The 20,642-nt window shown below is 41.5% G+C and overlaps 1 protein-coding gene across 6 annotated transcripts in view; it reads right to left on the bottom strand.

Annotated features, from left to right (window-relative positions):
- Window positions 1-20,642, bottom strand: part of CACNA1G (calcium voltage-gated channel subunit alpha1 G) — a 236,304-nt gene that overhangs the window by 124,847 nt on the left and 90,815 nt on the right. For all 6 annotated transcript variants that reach the window (XM_088482620.1, XM_088482626.1, XM_088482622.1 and 3 more), the window contains exons 10-12: window positions 15,015-15,200; window positions 13,478-13,592; window positions 13,244-13,399 (exon numbers count right to left, since the gene is read on the bottom strand). In XM_088482620.1, the coding sequence (XP_088338746.1) occupies window positions 13,244-13,399; window positions 13,478-13,592; window positions 15,015-15,200 (457 nt within the window). The remainder of the gene's footprint in view (window positions 1-13,243; window positions 13,400-13,477; window positions 13,593-15,014; window positions 15,201-20,642) is intronic.

The raw sequence follows: 20,642 nt of genomic DNA, 5'->3' as shown, positions 1-20,642 counted from the left end.
AGTATGTATACCAAGTGCTACGATGTAGCAGCTGTAGCGATTTCTCACACTTAAGGGGCATATCCATTAGCAGATCTTTTTCAAAAGATGAAAGACAAAAGATTATCCCTTGAAAATTCCTGGGGCTGCTGTGACAGATATCTGTCATGTACATGACAGATTTTTGCAAATGAAGAACGATATTGCATGACATCATTCAGGGAGTGGATTTTTTTTTAATGTTTCTATTCATTTTCATTAAAAAATATCGTTCGTCGTTTACCGCGACAGATATTTCTAATATCTGTCAGCGATAAGCGATAATTGACCAACATGTTGGAGAGACAAAAGACAAAATTTGGCGGCCGCGGGAGTGCGCATTTTCAACGTTCAGAGCCTATCCATTAGCAGATAAATTGAACGATAAATCGTTCATTGTTCAAATTTATCTGCTAATGGATAGGCCCCTTTAGGGGTCTATTTACTAAGCAGTGTTAGGAGACAGAGTGAAAAGTGATAAGGTGCCAGCCAATCAGCTCCCAACTGTCATTTTTCAAACACAGCCTGTGAGATGGCAGTTGGGAGCTGATTGGCTGGCACCTTATCACTTTTCACTCTGTCTCCTAACACTGCTTAGTAAATAGACCCCAAGTTCCGTTGTGTTTCATCTGTGACTTTGTATGTGTTTAAAACTAAATCATGTGCAATTAAAGTAGCAGACCAGCATCTCTAGTACACTGTGGGCCTGATTCAGCTTTGGGAATAGAAGGCCTGATTCAGAGCCGGACGCTATTTGCGCTCGCTTGTTCAGAAAAAGGGGCCGGATATTTAAATTGAGCGCTCGCTCCTTGCGGTCTGTTGACGCCTCTATGTCTGAACGAGCGAACGAAACATGCGCTCGCTATTTTTTTAAAAACGCCCCCTGGCCGCTCGCATCCTACGTCATCTCCGCTATTTATTAGATTAATCGAGTACATCGAAAGGCGTATGAACTGCTCGCAGTGCTTGTGGTAGGATTTTCCTACCGCAATCATGCGAGCAGTTCAGGCTAAAAGACAACCAAGTGACGTGGTCGATGACGCTGCTTTGTTAATTATGCACACCCTTAAAACGCCCGTTTTGACCGTTTGGCATGCCTGCGTTCGGATCTCCACTCCCCGTTTTCAATCATCTTCCCCTGTTACCACCCACAAATGCCTCATCCTGTCACTCAAAATAGCAGCCATTCGCTATTTTGCGAGCACACAATTTCCGACCGCAATGACTGGTTCGCGCATGCGTATTACAACCCATACGCATGCGCAGTTGTGCGAACATCGCTCGGAGCAAACGAGCGGCCGCTTGCGAGCGGCTCTGAATCAGGCCCTGAGTGAGATAGCACGTAAATGTGAACCAGGACAAACCATGTTGCAATGCAAGGGGTGCAAGTACATACATTTTATTTTGCATGTTGGTTAAATACTGGCTGCTTTTGCAGGTAGCCCACAAATACTGCACAGCTTTATTTTTACACTGCAATTTAGATGTCAGTTTGGACACCTCCCTCCCAAATCTAAATCTCTCCACATTTTACATCTGTCCCACCTGCAGTGCAGCATGGTTTTACCAAGATGATCAGTTACGTGCTGTTTCTCACTCTATTCCCAAAGCTGAATCAGGCCCAGTGAGCGGTGTTTCGCTGCGCCTACGATGTGAATAAGATGCAAAATTTAAAGAAAAGGACGGTAAGCTATTGTATAAAAGCTAATTAGACATACATACACTATACACTATATCTAGCAAAATATTTTTTTTTTCTATTTTAATGTAAAATGATGTTGAAATTGTTAGTAGAGGTTTTATTTTCCAGATCAAATCTTCTTTCATAAGCACACATTGGGAAGCTCTCTTTCTGGTAAAACTATTTTTAATAATAAATTGGTTTTGTTTAACAGCATACAGACATGACAGGTTAACATGAACAACAGACATTACTTAGTATCTTCTCGAATATTCCTGTAACAACAATAACATACCAACATTTCATAACAACGCCACCTGCTGTCCCTCCAGTGTAATCACTCAAATACTTAAGTCTCAGGGGTAAATTTACTAGCATTCGAGATTATCCCGATTTACAATGAGTTTAATCTTGTTGGAACTCGCCAGAACTCGGGTGATTTTTTCACTTTTTAACTCTCAAATTTACAGATGATTTTGGTCATCTGTCTTTTCACGTGGTTTAAGTATATGTAACAGCATATACTTACACATGTTCGGCATGGTTCACGTAAGTTGCTTTGTTGTTTTGACAAGACCCTGGATGCTACGGAGAGCAGCACCAGGATGAAGGTGAGTATAGGATCATTTTTGCAGGTACTTCCACACGGAAGTACATTGAACAAGTGGACCGACCGGCTAGTACAGGTAAGTATGTGTGATTGAGGTATGTGTGTAATAAATTTATACTATCTACGGTGTGTGTGTTGTGTCTTTATTTAACTATTTATTTTAAAGGGAAGGTACGGGTGTCGGCCGCCTGCTGGCACTTGTAGTTCCACAAGTGCCAGAAGGCAGGCATGCTGGAACCTGTAGTTACTCTGTAAAATACAATAGTTTACTTCTATTTTACACTTTATTACCTCCGTACCCACAGCCCAGGGATGTGGGGAAGAGCCCCAGGCTTCAGAACAAGTGTGGAGTTTTGGGAGAGGGGGGACTCCTTCTTGTGGGGGTCCCCGACTCCCCTGAGATCCCCGGCTTGGCCGGACTGGCTTGTGGTGAGAATGCTTTGGCCCTGGAGATCCGGTAATAGGGTCTCCTGGCTGTGGCGTTACACCCTGGTGGGTTTGGGTCCAGTGCTGATTTTAAATATAGGGGGACCCCTACGCATTTTTCCCCCCATATATTTAAAACCAGGGCTGGCTCTGCAGCCTGGTGGTGGTTCCTAAATTATGGTGGAACCCTACTCGTTTTGTTCCCCATAATTTTCGGAACCAGGATTGGTTGACAAGTCAGAGGCTGGTTATGCTTTTAGGGGGGGACCCTACATCATTTAAATAAAAAAAATAACCCTATTTTAACAATTTACAGGCAGAAACATACACAAATGACAATGATTTGTGTATGTTTCTGCCAAACTCGCTGCTGAGGAGGTTGAGAGTTCGAAAAGTCTGTTTGGCAGACAGTTTGCTCCAATCAAACCCGAGCTTGTCCTCCCGATTCTTGGTAAATTTGAGAGATGTATATGTTAGGTGAAAAGTACTTCCGAGTTGGCCCGATGGTGAGTTGATTCGAGTTTGCTATCTCACCCAAGTTTTACGAGGAGAGAAATCTCGAGTTTGCCTATAATAAATTTGCGAGATGAAAAGCATGCCTAAACTCACCCGAGATTGGCATATCGGCCAATCTCGAATCTTAGTAAATTTACCCCTCAATATGTTGTATAACTCAACAGAAATCCCTAATACAGTATGTTCAACTGGGAGGGTTTTTACAGGAATTGACATCCAGTAGGTATAGAGATATTTCTCTGAAAAAAAGTGCATGTATCTAATCTTGAGCGCTACCCTTAAATCAGTATCTCCTTATTGTGATGGTATGACACCATATACACATGAAAAAGTAACATGCATACATTTAATAACGTTCAACAGACTAAGGGGTCTATTTACTAAGCAGTGTTAGGAGACAGAGTGAAAAGTGATAAGAAAGTGATAAGGTGCCAGCCAATGAGCTCCCAACTGCCATCTCACAGGCTGTGTTTGAAAAATGACAGTTGGGAGCTGATTGGCTGGCACCTTATCACTTTCTTATCACTTTTCACTCTGTCTCCTAACACTGCTTAGTAAATAGAAACCTATAATATTAAAAGGTGAGTTACAATCCACAAATTCAGATATTCAAATAGCAGCAAATCGTTTCATAATAAATAAATATGCGAAAACATAAATATTCATAATAGCAGCAGAATATCTTTAGGTAAATATGATATAATATATTGTCAGGTGGGTGCTTTACCAGATCCAAGAGGTAAGTGTGCGAGGTAAGAAGCCTTGATAAAGGCCCTCATTCAGAGCCGCTCGCTATCTGCGGTCGTTCGTTTTCTAAAAAGGGGTGGCTATTCAAATGAACCGTTCGCACTTTGCGGTCTGTTCACGCCTCTAAGTCTGAACGAGCGAGCAAAACATGCGATCGTAAATTTGAAAAATACGCCCCCTGGCCGCTCGCACCATACGTCATGTCCGCTATTTATTAGATTAATCGAGTACATCGACCAGCGTATGAACTGCTCGATATTCTTGTGGTTGGTTTTTTCAACCACTATTTTGCGAGCAGTTCTGACTATAAAACAACCAAGTGACGTTGTCAATGACGCTGCTGGATTAATTATGCACTCCCTTAAAACGCCCGTTTTGACCTTTAAGCACGCCTGCGATCGGATTTCCACTCCTCGTTTTCAAGCACCTTCCCCTGTTACCACCCACATACGCCTCATTCTGTCACTCAAATTATCAGGCATTCGCTATTTTGCGAGCACATGAATTTCGACCGCACTGACTGGTTCGCGCATGCGTATAACGATCCGTACGCATGCGCAGTTGGGCAAACATCGCTCTGAGCGAACGAGCTGCCGCTTACGAGTGGCTCTGAATCAGGCCCAAAGGGACAGGTTGTACCGAAACACGTTGGAAGGAGAGAAGGAGTTAGACGGCTGTATCCAGGACAGAGGGACATGGCAGGAAGGTAGAGGAGGATTCCGGAATTAATCTTCATACCACACTTACCTCGCACACTTACCTCTTGGATCTGGTAAAGCAGCCACCTGACAATATATTATACCATATATTATATCATATTTACCTAAAGATATTCTGCTGCTATTATGACTATGTCTGTTTTCGCACATTTATTCATTATGAAATGATTTGCTGCTATTTGAATATCTGAGATTGTGGATTGTATCTCACCTTTTAATATTGTTATTTTAGTCTGTTGAACATTATTAAATGTATGCATGTTACTTTTGCATGTGTATGGTGTCATACCGTCACAATAAGGAGATACTGAATTAAGGGTATCGCTTAAGATTAGATACATGCACTTTTTATCAATTTGTTTTAGGTGTGGGTGCATGGCCACTGAAAATGGGGGCATGTCAACATGACACACCATTGTTTCTTGTCACTCTGAGAACATTCCATTCCATTCCATATGCACCTTAATGCCCCCAGTAGTAGTGCCCCTCTTGTTATACCCACTGTAGTAGCCAATGTCCCCAGTAGCAGTGCCCCATGTAGTAGTGCCCCAGTAGTGCCCCTTATACAGTGCCCCCAGTAGTGCACCCTTATACAGTGCACCTGATACAGTGCCCCCAGTAGTGCCCCTGATACAGTGCTCACCCTATGTAGTGCCCCCACTAGTGGTCCCTCTTATGCAGGCCCCCAGTAGTGCCCCTTATACAGTGCCCCAGTAGTGGTCCCCCCTATGCAGTGCCCCCAGTGGTAGTCCCCCTTATGCAGTACCCCCAGTGGTGCCCATTATACAGTGCTCCCAGTGGTGCCCCTTACACAGTGTCCCCAGTAGTGGTCCCCTCTTTGCAGTGCACCCAGTGGTGGTCCCCCTCTTTGCAGTGCACCCAGTGGTGGTCCCTCTTATGCAGGCTCCCAGTAGTGCCCCTTATACAGTGTCATCAGTAGTGTTCCCCCCTATGCAGTGCCCCTTATACAGTGCCCCCAGTAGTGTTTTCCCCTATGAAGTGCCACTTATACAGTGTCCGCAGCAATGCCCCTTCTACAGTCCCCCCAGTAGTGGTCCCCCTATGCAGAGCCCCCAGTGGTGGTTCCCTTATGCAGAGGCCCTAGTAGTGCCCCCTATGCAGTGCCCCCAGTAGTGGTCCCCCTATGCAGTGCCCCCAGTAGTACCCCTTATACAGTGCCCCCAGTAGTGGTCCCACTTATGCAGTGCCCCCAGAAGTGGTCCCCCCTATGCAGTGCCCCCAGTAGTAGTTCCCCCTATGCAGTGCCCCATATACAGTGTCCCCAGTAATGGTCCCGCCTATGCAGTGCCCCAAGTGGTTGTCGCCCTTATGCAGAGCCCCCAATGGTGCCCCTTATACAGTGCCCCCAGTAGTGATACTCCCTATGCAATGCCCCTTATACAGTGTCCCCAGTAGTGGTCCCCCTATTCAGTGCCCCCAGTGGTGATCCCCCTTATGCAGTGCCCCCAGTGGTGCCCCTTATACAGTGCCACCAGTAGAGCCCCTTATACAGTCCCCCCTATGCAATGCCCCCAGTAGTGGTCCCTCTTATGCAGGCCACCAGTAGTGTCCCTTATACAGTGCCCCCAGTAGTGTTCCCCCCTGTGCAGTTCCCCTTTATACAGTGCCTCCAGTAGAGTTCCCCCCTATGCAGTGCCCCTCTTTCAGTGCCCATTATATAGTGCCCCCAGTAGTGGTCCTCCCTATGCAGTGCCCCCAGTGGTGGTCCTCCTTATGCAGTGCCACCAGTAGTGCCCCCAATAGTGGTCCCCCTATGCAGTGCCCCCAGTAGTGCCCCTTATACAGTCCCCCTTATACAGTACCCCCAGTAGTGCCCTTTATACAGTGCCACCTATGCAGTGCCCCTTATACAGTGCTTCCAGTAGTGTTCCCCCCTATGCAGTGCCCCTTTTTCAGTGCCCTCTGTAGTGCCCCTTATATAGTGCCCCCAGTAGTGGTCCCCCTTATCCAGTGGCCCCAGTGGTGGTCCCCCTTATGCAGTGCCACCAGTAGTGCCCCCAGTAGTGGTCCCCCTATGCAGTGCCCCCAGTAGTGCCCCTTATACAGTCCACCTTATACAGTACCTCCAGTAGTGTTCCCCCCCTATGCAGTGCCCCTTATACAGTGTCCCCAGTAGTGCCCCTTATATAGTGCCCCCAGTAGTGGTCCCAACTATGCAGTGCCCCCAGTGGTGGTCCCCCTTATGCGGTGCCCCCCTATGCAGTGACCCCAGTAGTGGTCCCCCTATGTAGTGCAGCCAGTAGTGCCCCTTATACAGTCCCCCTTATACAGTGCCCCCAATAGTGCCCTTTATACAGTGCCCCCAGCAGTGGTCCCCCCTATGCAATGTCCCTTTTACAGTGTCCCCAGTAGTGATCCCCCCTATGCAGTGCCCCTATTAGTCGCCCCTATGCAGTGCCTCCAGTGGTGCCTCTTATAAAATGCCCCCAGTAGTGCCCCATACAGTGACCCCAGTAGTGCCCCTTATACAGTCCTCCCTATGCAGTGCCCCCGGTAGTGGTCCCCAATATGCAGTGCCCCCAGTAGTGGTCCCCCTTATGCAGTGACCCCAGTAGTGGTCCGTCTTATGCAGGCCCCCAGTAGTGCTCCTTATCCAGTGCCCCCAGTAGTGTTCCCCCCTATGCAGTGCCGCTTATACAGTGCCCCAATAGTGGTCCCCCTGATGCAGTGCCCCTTATACAGTACCCCCAGTAGTGGTCCCCCTATGCAGTGCCCCCAGTAGTGATCCCTCTTATGCAGGCCCCAGTAGTGCCCCTTATACAGTGCCTCCAGTAGTGGTCCTCCCATGCAGTGCCGCTTATACAGTGCCCCCAGTAGTGGTCCCCCCTATGCAGTGCTCCCAGTAGTAATACAGTGACGCTATACTGTCTGACTCTCGTTGGCTGCTGAAACAAACCGCCGCCAGGTAGTAAGAGTGTACTACCCAGCGGCGGTGTGTGTGTTACTCACTGTGGTCCGCACTACACTGTTTACCGGTCCTGGACCACGGCCGGCAGCGCCCCCTCCCCCCGCACGTGCTGCCGGTCCGATGAGTCCAGGCCGACCCCCCCCTGGTTACGCCACTGAAGCTGATACAAACACTAGTTTTATTACGGTGCATATTGCAGCAATAGGGCATGAGTCTGTATGTGTACAATATCAGAGAAGTTCCCGGCCATACATATGAATTATTGGATGGATTGTACAGTAAATGTAGACTATTAAATGATGCACTTAAATCAGTTTTATTTATATAACATGAAATATTTGTAAAGCCTAAGAAAAAAGGAATAAGTAATGATGTGATAGAAGGAAATGATGAATTCAGTAAGTAATAGTTCTTGTTGTTATGATAAACAGTTACTGTCTGCTGAGGAAGCTGCGGCTATTGGCTCCAACACACTAAGCACAAAATCATTTCCCAGTTGGTGGAAACAGAATATAAATGATGTAAATGATAAAAGAAGCAGATGAATTGAACAACAAGCGCACTCCAACTGTGCATAAAGCAATAATTTGTTTCATAAGGTGCATGGGGGAGTAAGCAGATACTGTATGTATTCTTTGTGGTCATCCTTTAGCCTGCAGCTGTGTTGTGATAATAGTGACCACAGAGATAGAGGTATTACACAGAAGGAACAGCAAGTGCAGCTATGTGGGCATAATGAGCAAGTGTGGAGTAGTAGTACATATTACACTGAAATTAGGAGTAGGTTTTACACACAAGAACAGTAGTAGAAGTAGTATGCATAACATAAGAAGAGTAGCTATGTGCATTACATCTAAACAGAGTAATAGTAATACACATTACATTAAGAAGAGTATTAGTCCACATTACACATAACACTAGTAATACACAGTTACACTTAAAAGAATATTAGTCCAAATTACACATATGAAGAGGAGAAATACACATTACACATAAGAAAAGTATTAGTCTGCCTTAGACATAAGAAACGTAGCAATACGCATTACACATGAGGGTAGTAATACACATAAGAAGAGTAGTAATGTGCATTGCACATAAGAGTAATAATACACATAAGAGTAGTAATACGCATTATACATAACAAGAGTAGTAGTATGCATTATTACACATAGACATAAGAGTAATAATACGCATTACTCAAAAGAGTAGTAATACACATTACACATAACAAGAGTAGTAGTATGCATTATTACACATAAGAGTAGTAATACGCATTATACATAACAAGAGTAGTAGTATGCATTATTACACATAAGAGTAGTAATACGCATTATACATAACAAGAGTAGTAGTATGCATTATTACACATAAGAGTAGTAATACGCATTATACATAACAAGAGTAGTAGTATGCATTATTACACATAAGAGTAGTAATACGCATTATACATAACAAGAGTAGTAGTATGCATTATTACACATAAGAGTAGTAATACGCATTATACATAACAAGAGTAGTAGTATGCATTATTACACATAAGAGTAGTAATACGCATTGTACATAACAAGAGTAGTAGTATGCAATATTACACATAATAGTAGTAATACGCATTATACATAACAAGAGTAGTAGTATGCATTATTACACAGAAAAGTAGTAATACACATTACACATAACAAGAATAGTAGTATGTATTATTATACATAAAAGTAGTAATACACATTACACATAAGAGTAGTAGTATGCATTATTACACATAAGAGTAGTTTTATGCATTATACATAATAAGAGTAGTAGTATGCTTTATTACACAGACATAAGAGTAGTAATACGCATTGTACATAACAAGAGTAGTAGTATGCAATATTACACATAAGAGTAGTAATACGCATTATACATAACAAGAGTAGTAGTATGCATTATTACACATAAGAGTAGTAATACGCATTGTACATAACAAGAGTAGTAGTATGCATTATTACACATAAGAGTAGTAATACGCATTGTACATAACAAGAGTAGTAGTATGCATTATTACACATCAAAGTAGTAATACACATTACACATAAGAGTAGTAAATGCATTATTACACATAAGCATAGTAATACGCATTATACATAACATGAGTAGAAGTATGCATTATTACACATAAGAGTAGTAATACACATTACACATAAGAGTAGTAATACGCATTATACATAACAAGAGTAGTAGTTATGCTTTATTACACACACATAAGAGTAATAATATGCATTACTCATAAGAGTAGAAATACACATTACACATAACAAGAGCAGTAGTATGCATTATTACACATAAAAGTAGTAATACACATTACACATAAGAATAGTAGTATGCATTATTACACATAAGAGTAGTAATACGTATTATACATAACAAGACTAGTAGTATGCTTTATTACACAGAAAAGTAGTGATACACATTATACATAAGAATAGTAGTATGCATTATTACACATAAGAGTAGTAATACTCATTATACATAATAAGAGTAGAAGTATGCTTTACTACACATACATAAGAGTAATAATACGCATTACTCATAACAAGAGTAGTAGAATGCATTATTACACATAAGTGTAGTAATATACATTACACATAACAAGAGTAGTAGAATGCATTATTACACATAAGTGTAGTAATATACATTACACATAACAAGAGTAGTAGAATGCATTATTACACATAAGAGTAGTAATATACATTACACATAACAAGAGTAGTAGAATGCATTATTACAAGGGCGTAACCAGAGGTATGGGGGCCCCATAGCATAATTTCCTAGGGGCCCCCATAGCTCTACCTATACAGTGCCCCTATAGTTGTGCCCATTATACAATGCCCCCTGTAGTTGTGCCCATTATGCAGTGCCCCCTGTATTAGAGCCCCTTATGCAATGCCCCCTGTATTAAAGTCCCTTATGCAGTGTCCCCAGTAGTGCCCCTTATACAGTGCTCCCAGTAGTGCCCCTTATACAGTGCCCCCAGTAGTGCCCCTTATACAGTGCCCATTATGCAGTAGCCCCTGTAATGCCCATTATACTGTGCCCCCACATTACACATAACAAGAGTAGTAGTATGTATTATTACACATAAGAGTAGTAATATGCATTATACATAACAAGACTAGTAGTATGCTTTATTACACAGAAAAGTAGTGATACACATTATACATAAGAATAGTAGAATGCATTATTACACATAAGAGTAGTAATACTCATTATACATAATAAGAGTAGAAGTATGCTTTATTACACAGACATAAGAGTAATAATACGCATTACTCATAAGAGTAGTAATACACATTACACATAACAAGAGTAGTAGAATGCATTATTACACATAAGTGTAGTAATATACATTACACATAACAAGAGTAGTAGAATGCATTATTACACATAAGTGTAGTAATATACATTACACATAACAAGAGTAGTAGAATGCATTATTACACATAAGTGTAGTAATATACATTACACATAACAAGAGTAGTAGAATGCATTATTACAAGGGCGTAACCAGAGGTATGGGGGCCCCATAGCATAAATTCCTAGGGGCCCCCATAGCTCTACCTATACAGTGCCCCTATAGTTGTGCCCATTATACAATGCCCCCTGTAGTTGTGCCCATTATGCAGTGCCCCCTGTATTAGAGCCCCTTATGCAATGCCCCCTGTATTAAAGTCCCTTATGCAGTGTCCCCAGTAGTGCCCCTTATACAGTGCTCCCAGTAGTGCACCTTATACAGTGCCCCCAGTAGTGCCCCTTATACAGTGCCCATTATGCAGTAGCCCCTGTAATGCCCATTATACTGTGCCCCCACATTACACATAACAAGAGTAGTAGTATGCATTATTACACATAAGGGTAGTAATATGCATTATACATAACAAGAGTAGTAGTATGCATTATTACACATAAAAGTAGTAATACACATTACACATAACAAGAGTAGTAGTATGCAATATTACACATAGATATAAGAGTAATAATAATACACATTACTCATAAGAGTAGTAATACACATTACACATAACACGAGTAGTAGTATGCATTATTACACATAGACATAAGAGAAATAATACGCATTACTCATAAGAGTAGTAATACACATTACACATAACAAGAGTAGTGGTATGCATTATTATTCATAAAAGTAGTAATACACGAAACACATAACAAGAGTAGTATTATGCATTATTACACATAAAAGTAGTAATACACATCACACATAACAAGAGTAGTAGTATACATTATTACACATAAAAGTAGTAATACACATCACACATAAAAAGAATAGTAGTATGCAGGGCCGTAACTACTGTAGTGCGACCTGTGCCATGGCACAGGGTACCACAGGGCAGGGGGCGCTGTTTGGGCCTGTCTATTTTCCTGTTTATTATCATTCTCACTTGTAGCCTCCTCTTCTTTTATCCCCAGCATCTCCTGGCTGCCCCAGGAGTACCCCTATCTCTTCCCTGGCCCTTCCCCATGAGGTCATGGCCCTTTTTCAGGTGCACTATCTTATGTCACTGTTTAAAAAATGGGCTGGGGGAGGTTCTCTCTGGCACAGGGCATCAAAAAGTCTAGTTACGGCTCTGGTAGTATGAATTATTACACATAGGAGTAGTAATATGCATTATACATAACAAGAGTAGTAGTATGCATTATTACACATAGACATAAGAGTAATGATACGCATTACTCATAAGAGTAGTAAATCAGATCATACATAAGAAGAGTAGTAGTGTTTGTATCAGTTTAGAAGTGCAGTAAAAAATGATATCTTAATCACCTCTGAACATCCTGCATCACATTTTGTATAGCCATTTACCTTTTACTACAAAAGAATGTTGAAATGAACACTGATCTAAGGGCCTGATTCAGGGACGCTCGCTAGATGCGATCGCTCGCATGATGTGTATGCAAATTGCGTAGGCAGTGCTACAACACAGCAATGCATTAGCACGCCCAGCATTTCTTAAAGAGCGATAACATAGTATATGCAGACACCCACCAGCTTGTTTTAAGACGCCGACTTGTGCACGTCATGTCCAGGAAGTGTATGTAACCATCGGTACATCGGATGCTATCGCAACACTTGAGGTTGACCATACCCTGCCGCAAGCACTGCGAGCACTTCAGTGTAAAAACAAGCCAGGTTACGTGTACTATGATGCTGTCTTTTAATCATGCACACCCCTAAAACTCCGTTGAGATGCTCAGGCACGCCTGTGTTTGCACCTCCACTCCCCCGTTTTTAATGGTCAGCCCCTGTTACCACCTACAAACGGCTTCCCCTGTCACTCACTTTGTTGGGCTGTCTATGCGCAGCGAGCGAATGCATTGTGAACTTTCGCTAAGGTATGCACCTGCGCACAATGCATACACACTGCATACCATGGGCAGCAGTGAGAGTATACATCTTAGCGAGCGGGTCTGAATGAGATAAGTTCAAATTACATAACTGAGGGTTATTCTAATATTTTGCGTGATGAGTCTTCTTACTATGCATCCAGCAACTCAATTCCTCTATTTAATTCATGAATCTTAAAGACAAGTTATTAAAACTGAATTACCTCAGTCTGAAATCCTTCTACAAGAATGGCCACCAACAGGTTGAATAGTACATAGTTTCCAAAGGTCATCAGTGCGATAAAGTAGAGAGCTGCCCATGAAGACGTTGATGCCATTCCATTGTAAAGAACTTTATTCCAGTCTTCTTGTGTTAAAATCTAGATTGGGGGATTACATTATTAGTAGATATACATTAAAACTTCAGTTGTGCATTGTGCATACAGAATGTACAATACCTGGAATACAGTTACTGTAGCCCACAGCAGAGAGTCAAAGTTCTTCCTGTCTGGAAGTGTGTCTCCATCTTTCTCAGAAGCAAACTTGCAGCCAAAAAGGTGCATACCTAAAATGCTGTAAAAAGACAAAATGTATAAATAAACTGTGATGTATTAAAACAAAACTAGAACAACAGAAGGAGGTGGTTTTCAAAATATACTATATACACTGTTAACATTAAGGTACCGTAGTTCTAAGTTTCAGGTGTGACCTGCCGTCTGCACAGCTGACAATTAAACATAATTTAGAATACAATCCATGAGAACATTTGCAAACAAATGTTACTACACAAGGGATATTCTGGTACCAGGGGTGTATCTAGGGGTCCGTGCGCCCCTGGCAAACTAAGGCACTGTCTCCCACCATGTCACTCTGGCTCTCCCTGTGTCACTCCAGGCATCCTCTGTGTCTCTCCAGGCTCCCCCTGTGTCACTCCTGACCTCCTATGTGTCACTCCAGGCCTGAAGGCATGAAGATGCACTTCTGCAGCCAATACGTTTTGCTTCATACTGTGGAAAAATCTCCCTTCATTCAAAACAGAAGCCATAGCTCTAAACAGTGTTGTAGTACAAAACCACAGTCTCCAGAACATCAAAGCTCCCAATTGTTAATTATTGAAGGTGCATGCTTCAATCATCCAGTGCAATGCAAAACTGTGCTGGAGAGAAAAACACTAATAGTGAGGGAATAATATAGAAGGAGCTAGGGAGCAGGCTGGCAGCCAGTGATGAGAGCTGTGAGGTGGTGTGGCCTCAATCCTGTCTCTACTGTGCAACTGTGGAGACAGAATTTAAGGCACTTATATAATGGCTTTTTCTCACCCTGGGTAATTTCCTTCAGGTTTGGACTGGCCCACTGGGGTACAGGGGAAATTCCCAGTGGGTCCCACTGCCTGAGGCACCACCCCTTTATCTAATGTCAGGTTCAAGACTGTGCACTCAAATTTTACATTGTTATTCTATTTTATTTCAAGACTAGTTACATATGGTCTCTAATGGCTAGCCATTGCATGTCCCTGGAGAAGAGACACTATGGGCCACATGTAATAGGGTGAGAGTTTAGAAAATGTGACAGTTTAGCAATAAACTCTCACATTGGTCGAGTTTTATCTTCAAAATGGGAAAACATCTGGATGAGAGTTTGAGTCGTGAGAGTTTTTTTTAGTTTAAAAACACGTAAGTTTGCCTGTTCTTGGACTCTTACATTGGCGAAGTTTCAAAAGTGTGAGAGTTTACTGCTAAACTCTCACATTTTCTAAACTCTCACCCTAATACATTTAGCCATTGGTGTTTTTTCATCATTTATTATTTTAACAGCTTTATCTTTATCCCATGTGTTTTAAATCATGTAACTGTACAAGTCCCGATCACATCTGCTAGGAGACTTCCATTAATTTATAGTCTTTGCCGTGTTAGGTAATTAAATCTTCTTCTAGATATCTTGTTTTAATGTGCAACCTTTTCGGGCTGTATTACAGTAAATTTGGGGAGTGCCTACCTGAAGATGAAGATAAAAAGCATCAGTAACATACAGAAGGTGGCCACATTATCCATTGTTTTCATTAGCACCACCAGTTGGCGCTGCAGTGCCGGCATAAATCTTACTAATTTCAAGACCCTCATGAGACGGAACGTTCTCAGGACAGAGAGACCACCACCCTGTTGTCCACTGATCTCCCACACGCTGCCAAAACAGAAGACATCACAGAGAAGTTAGAAATGTTTTAATGGTGGAGAAAAATTAACATTGGTTATAAAAAGACAATTGTGTAAATGAAGAAATTCATAATATAACATTTCATATTTGTTACTTTATCATCAATTTACACCTAGGGTCATATTTACTAAGCAGTGGGTTTACAAAACCCTCCTTTTTTTTTTTTTACAGTTTTTCTGCCAGATTTAAATGTTAATAGTTAATGCAAAACAAACCTGCTTTTGCATTTACTATTATTGCCCTTTTAAATCTGGCAGGCAAATTCTGTAAAAGAAAAAAACAAGGGTTTTCTAAATCCACTACTTAGTAAATATGCCCCCTAATTTAAAGTAATTTTGCAAAGTTTACAGTTTTAAAAATGATTTTGTAATTCATTGTGTGTTTCGGATAATCTGTGCCACTGAACCATAACTAAAGCTGTTTAGTGAGCCAACAAGGAAGTAATTGAAATAATTCCTGAACAGGGTCAATCCTAGATTTATCGAGGCTTGTATCAGGACACATGTCCACTATGTGATTTATACTGTAGGTCTGCTTGTGTTTCATATAACTGTAAAACCTGTAATGTGCTAAAAGGTCCATTACATTTATGCATACAAAGATAATTTTATATGAAAGGAGAAAGGAAAGACACAGATACTATAACATATATTTAGGCACAATAATGGGCATATGTATCAATCAGATTTTTACATAAAATTATACAGAAACTGCAGTTTCTGCATAATTTTATGTATTGCTCCTATGTACTAATAGCACAATGCAGGAGATTTCATAGAAGTCTCTGGCAAAGTGCTAATTAACGCTGCAGATCGTACTCCCCATTATTACTAATGGGGACTACAATATGACCCCTATGTACTAAACTCCAAAAAGTGAAGTTTTTCAGAGTTTAGCACAGGTAGTTTACACATTCTTCAGATGGTGTAAACTACTGTTTGTCTATGGGGTCTCCAGGGAAATGAGATAGATCTTTCAATCTCTCCCCAGCATCCCCCGGCCAGTTCCGGAAGCTGATGCTGTGCAAATGCGCAGTGTCAGCTTCCCCTCAGGGAAGTCTTTCACTTCTGTGAAAGACTTCTCTTAAATGCCGGGGATAAAACTCGCTGGGACAGTGGTTACCGCAACCGCTGTCCCTGCGAGTTCCCGGTAGTACATAGCCGATATATTTTTATTCAAAATGAAAATATCCCCAGTGAGTTGGACCATTAATAATCGCGGCAGTACCGTGATTATTAATACATAGACCCCAAAATATTACTCCATATACAGTACTGTATGAATGTTTCCCAAACCCAGTCCTCAGGGCACGTTTTCCATATCTCATTGCTGGAGCACAGGTGAATAAATTCCTGACTAACACATTTTGAAAAATCCACAGGTGGTACTAATATCTCACTAGTGATTCTGTAAAGAGGTCTGGAAAACATGCACTGTTAGCATTCCCTGAGGACTGGATTTGGGACACACTGCCATATACTGTTTACATTGTATGAATATTAGTGTCATGCTTTTATGTTTATAGTTTTAACCTATATAAATGCATTTGCCTTTATAACCATTAGTATATGCTATCAAAGATCATTGTAAGGGTCCCCATACATCTGCAATGAATTGGGGCAATTCCCCATTTTCCAGATGATTGGGGAAAAACTGGCAATGTACAGGGTACACCAATCGCCGATTCTGACCAAAAAGTGATTGGAATAAGTAAATCAGGTTGTCCAACATGTTGGATTTTACCAACCAATCGAGGCTATAGTTTGCTAGTGTATGGTAACAATCAGCTGATTTGCAGACCGTTACTAGTAAAATGATGAGCCTTTCCAGATTGGCTGATCTGTCTTTCCTGAAAATTATCTGAAAATCACTGAAAAATATCTGTAATGTATGGGCGCAGATTGGTGGATTGGGGAATCTTTAAATCAGGGGGAAAAAAAATCACAGAATCTGTGAATTGTTTGTTTGTGATTGCTGATGTATGGGCCCTTTAGAGAAAAACAAAACAATTTAGCACGTTTAGTAAGTAATTGGATCTGGGCTTGTAAGGGGATTTTAAATTAATTTGTGTTCTGAAACGTGTTTCATCCATGAAGGTTAAACATATGACATCTACTGTACATAGCAAAAACTGAATCTTCTGCCAAGAAAGTACAAAACTCTAAAAATCCTCTAAAATGGAACTCAAGGATAAAACATCTTCATTACAATCCAAAAGCTGCTCCTAAACTTGACATGATTAACTACCCTGGCTCTTTATACCATCTAAAAGAATTGTAATCGTTTCACATAAAACAGAATAAAGCTCTTTCCACTGCTACCTCACTTCCCATCTCATCCCTATTGCTAAATATTTGAATCTTTCTGGTTTGTAAGTCATACTCAGGGACAGCTCTAGGGTCGTTTGACCAGTACGGCCGAACATTGGTGCCACCCCATTGAGGCACAGTCCTCCCAACTGTCCCGATTTCAGCGTAACAGTGCCATTTTTTGCATACTGTCCTGGTATTCCACCCGTGGGCCGAAGTGTCCCGCGGGTGGTCGGGGGTTGGGGGCACTCATGTTTTGCTAAGCAGAGAGCTGTGGCATCCATTCAGTGTACAGAGGTGGCTGGGGGCATACCAGCTGCTGACCGAATGCTGGGCATGCCCAGAGCAGGAAGTAAAATGGGAGGCGTGCCATAGGGCATGCTCCCAAAAAGGTGCAGTCTAGGGCGTGGTCTATGCAAATTAGGCCTTGCCCCTTTTCAGGTGGGGGTGCCAAACAATGATCGCACAAAGATGCTACTCCACCTGGAGCTAGTCCTGGTCATACTCTTCTAAAATGAAGCTACAGTGGTGGCAAGTTAAGAGGGGCACATCTGGCCCTATGAACCATGTACAGAGCTGGTCCTGGGTAGCTACAGATCACCCCACAGGAGGTCCTGATGCCCTTTATCCTCCTCAATGGCCACATTGTACTAAGGTTGCTGGCAAATAACCAGTTAATTTGTAATATCGATCATGTGATCACTTCTCAACTATTCAGGGGCCTGACCCTTATGAAGCATGCTGATCGGGTATCTGCACCATTATTAGTGCAATCAGACAGTTGCTGCTACACATACTAATTAGAATATCTATATCTGCAGATGACACTGAACTATACGTTATAAACATGAAAGGGGATAGCATGTTGCTGCAAAATGTAAGATTTTAACTTTATCTGTAGTAATGAGCATTTATACTTCAAATGAAACACAATCAGAAACATTTCAGAGGGTATATCATAGCTATAAAAGCAGATAGAAAGCCAAATAACAGCATGGTGTCTAAGCTAGTAAGGATGCTTAAAATGCGTTTCTGGGAATGCAGGCAAGTGCCTCCCCCTCCCCCAAATGGCTACATCATGTCAATAATGCTACTGCTTGGGGGCACTGCATGCGATCACGCAGGACTCATTCTGCACATGCACAGACCATCCACCATCGGAAATGTACATAAACCATCCACTCTACGTACATTTCTGCATCAGGCCCAGTGCTCAGAGTGGAACTTCAGTCCCCCTCTTTGCACTTAAGTGCAACTTCAGCAAATTTGGCAATGATGTCACTGAGCCTGATTCAGATTTAGGAATAAGAAAGAGCAAGTAACTGTGCATATTGGTAAAACCATGTGGCACTTGCAAGGGGCAGATGTAAGATGTGCAGTGAGATTCAGATTTTGGCCGGGTGTGTCCAAACTGAAATATAAATTGCAGTGTAAACATAAAGCTGTCCAGCATTTGTGGGGTACATGCAAAAGCAGCCAGTATTTACCCTGCATGCAATTTTTTTATGATTTGCATCCCTTGCAGTGCAACATGGTTTGTCCAGGTGCACAGTTACTTGCTCTATCTTACTCTATTCCCAAGTTTGAATCAGGTCCACAGACAGCTACTCCTACAGTACATCACTGATGAGGCCAGAGCAGCAGGAGAGAAACCATCCTGCACATGTGCACAATGTATCTATTCAGAAAACAAGCAGGGACGGAGCAGCAGATACAGTCGCATGGGATACGACTGTGTTAGCGAAAGCCCAGCTGGCCAGTCTATGTAAGTAGTTAAGTAAAGGAATGGAAAAGTTACATTAAGGAGACAGACTAGACATTTGGACTTGTTTACATTGCACTAAAAGTGCCTTAGAGGTAACCTAATTAGCATGTATAAATGTAGCTAAGCTCAATAAAAAGTTCTGTCTAATGAGCTTTTCATACTGTGAATGTGTAAGTGTAATGATAACATCTGTACTTGTTTCTGTAAGAAATTATATACTTGCCTAAGGGATTGTGCTTAATTAGATTTGTGATCTTGTGTGTAGAAAACAGAGAATAGACCAACATTCAAGCTAGTGGAGTTAAGCTTTGGTTCCTGAAATATGCAGCATTTGTAATTAATTACTAAGAAGAAAGGAATTTTTACTGATAAGTAACTGTTTTCTTAGCAAATATTACAGTGTACTGCGTGTGTACCATTCATCTTTTCTTCTCATTGTTTCATGCTATAAATACATTGTATTTCCCTTACCCCTGAAGTAAATGAGTGTTCTGTAACTCGTATGGTAAATCATTGCTAGTATGAATAACCTTCAGCTACAGAACCAATCAGTACATCTTCCTGCATATTCATTATCTCCTACCCCATATCCTCTCCATCTAGTTTTGTGGGGAATCCTTAATAGTTGGCTGTATGTATTAATTTGAGTGCCACATTGAATGGTTACAGGTGCAGTGTATACTTTGGTTTCCCTATATCAAAACTACTATTACAATATGAGCAAACTTTGATGTCTTCCGCAAAATGATGAGACAAACTTTCCATAATCCGAACTGAAAAGATACTGTTGAAAAGGTTTCATTGATACAACGTCAGGGTTCATACAGAGTGGCAGAATATACTGCATATAAGCTCTTGAAACCAGATAAAAACCAGATTGAAACCAGATTGAAACCAGATAAAAACCTGAGACACAACTAACATTTTGTCATAAGGAACGGTCTGATACAATTAGAGTAGAGTTGGTCCACAGAAAAGCAGACCTGATCTATGGAATTCACTGCATCTATGGTGTGGGAGAGAGCTTGGTAAGGTTTACCAAACTTTACAATTAAGTTGCAATATTCCTGTTTTTTGACAATTGTTTTTCTTTTATTTATTATTTTTAAGGGTATCCTGACATACTATCCACTGGAGACCTTGCATGGATCTTTTTATAATTAAAAGATCAATTCACCGTAATTTATTTTCTGTATGAGAGCTTATTATCAAATACTATTTTTTTCAACATCTTGAAGTGTCATCAATTCCTAATATCCGCACATCACCAATCTACACCGGTGTAACTCCAAAGCAATATTTACTCATATTACATTACATAGCCCATTACTGGCT

This window comes from Taudactylus pleione, unplaced genomic scaffold, assembly GCF_031769625.1.
Source record: "Taudactylus pleione unplaced genomic scaffold, aTauple2 ptg000290l, whole genome shotgun sequence".
NCBI lineage: Eukaryota > Metazoa > Chordata > Amphibia > Anura > Myobatrachidae > Taudactylus > Taudactylus pleione.
This window is presented reverse-complemented; position numbering and strand designations above follow the sequence as displayed.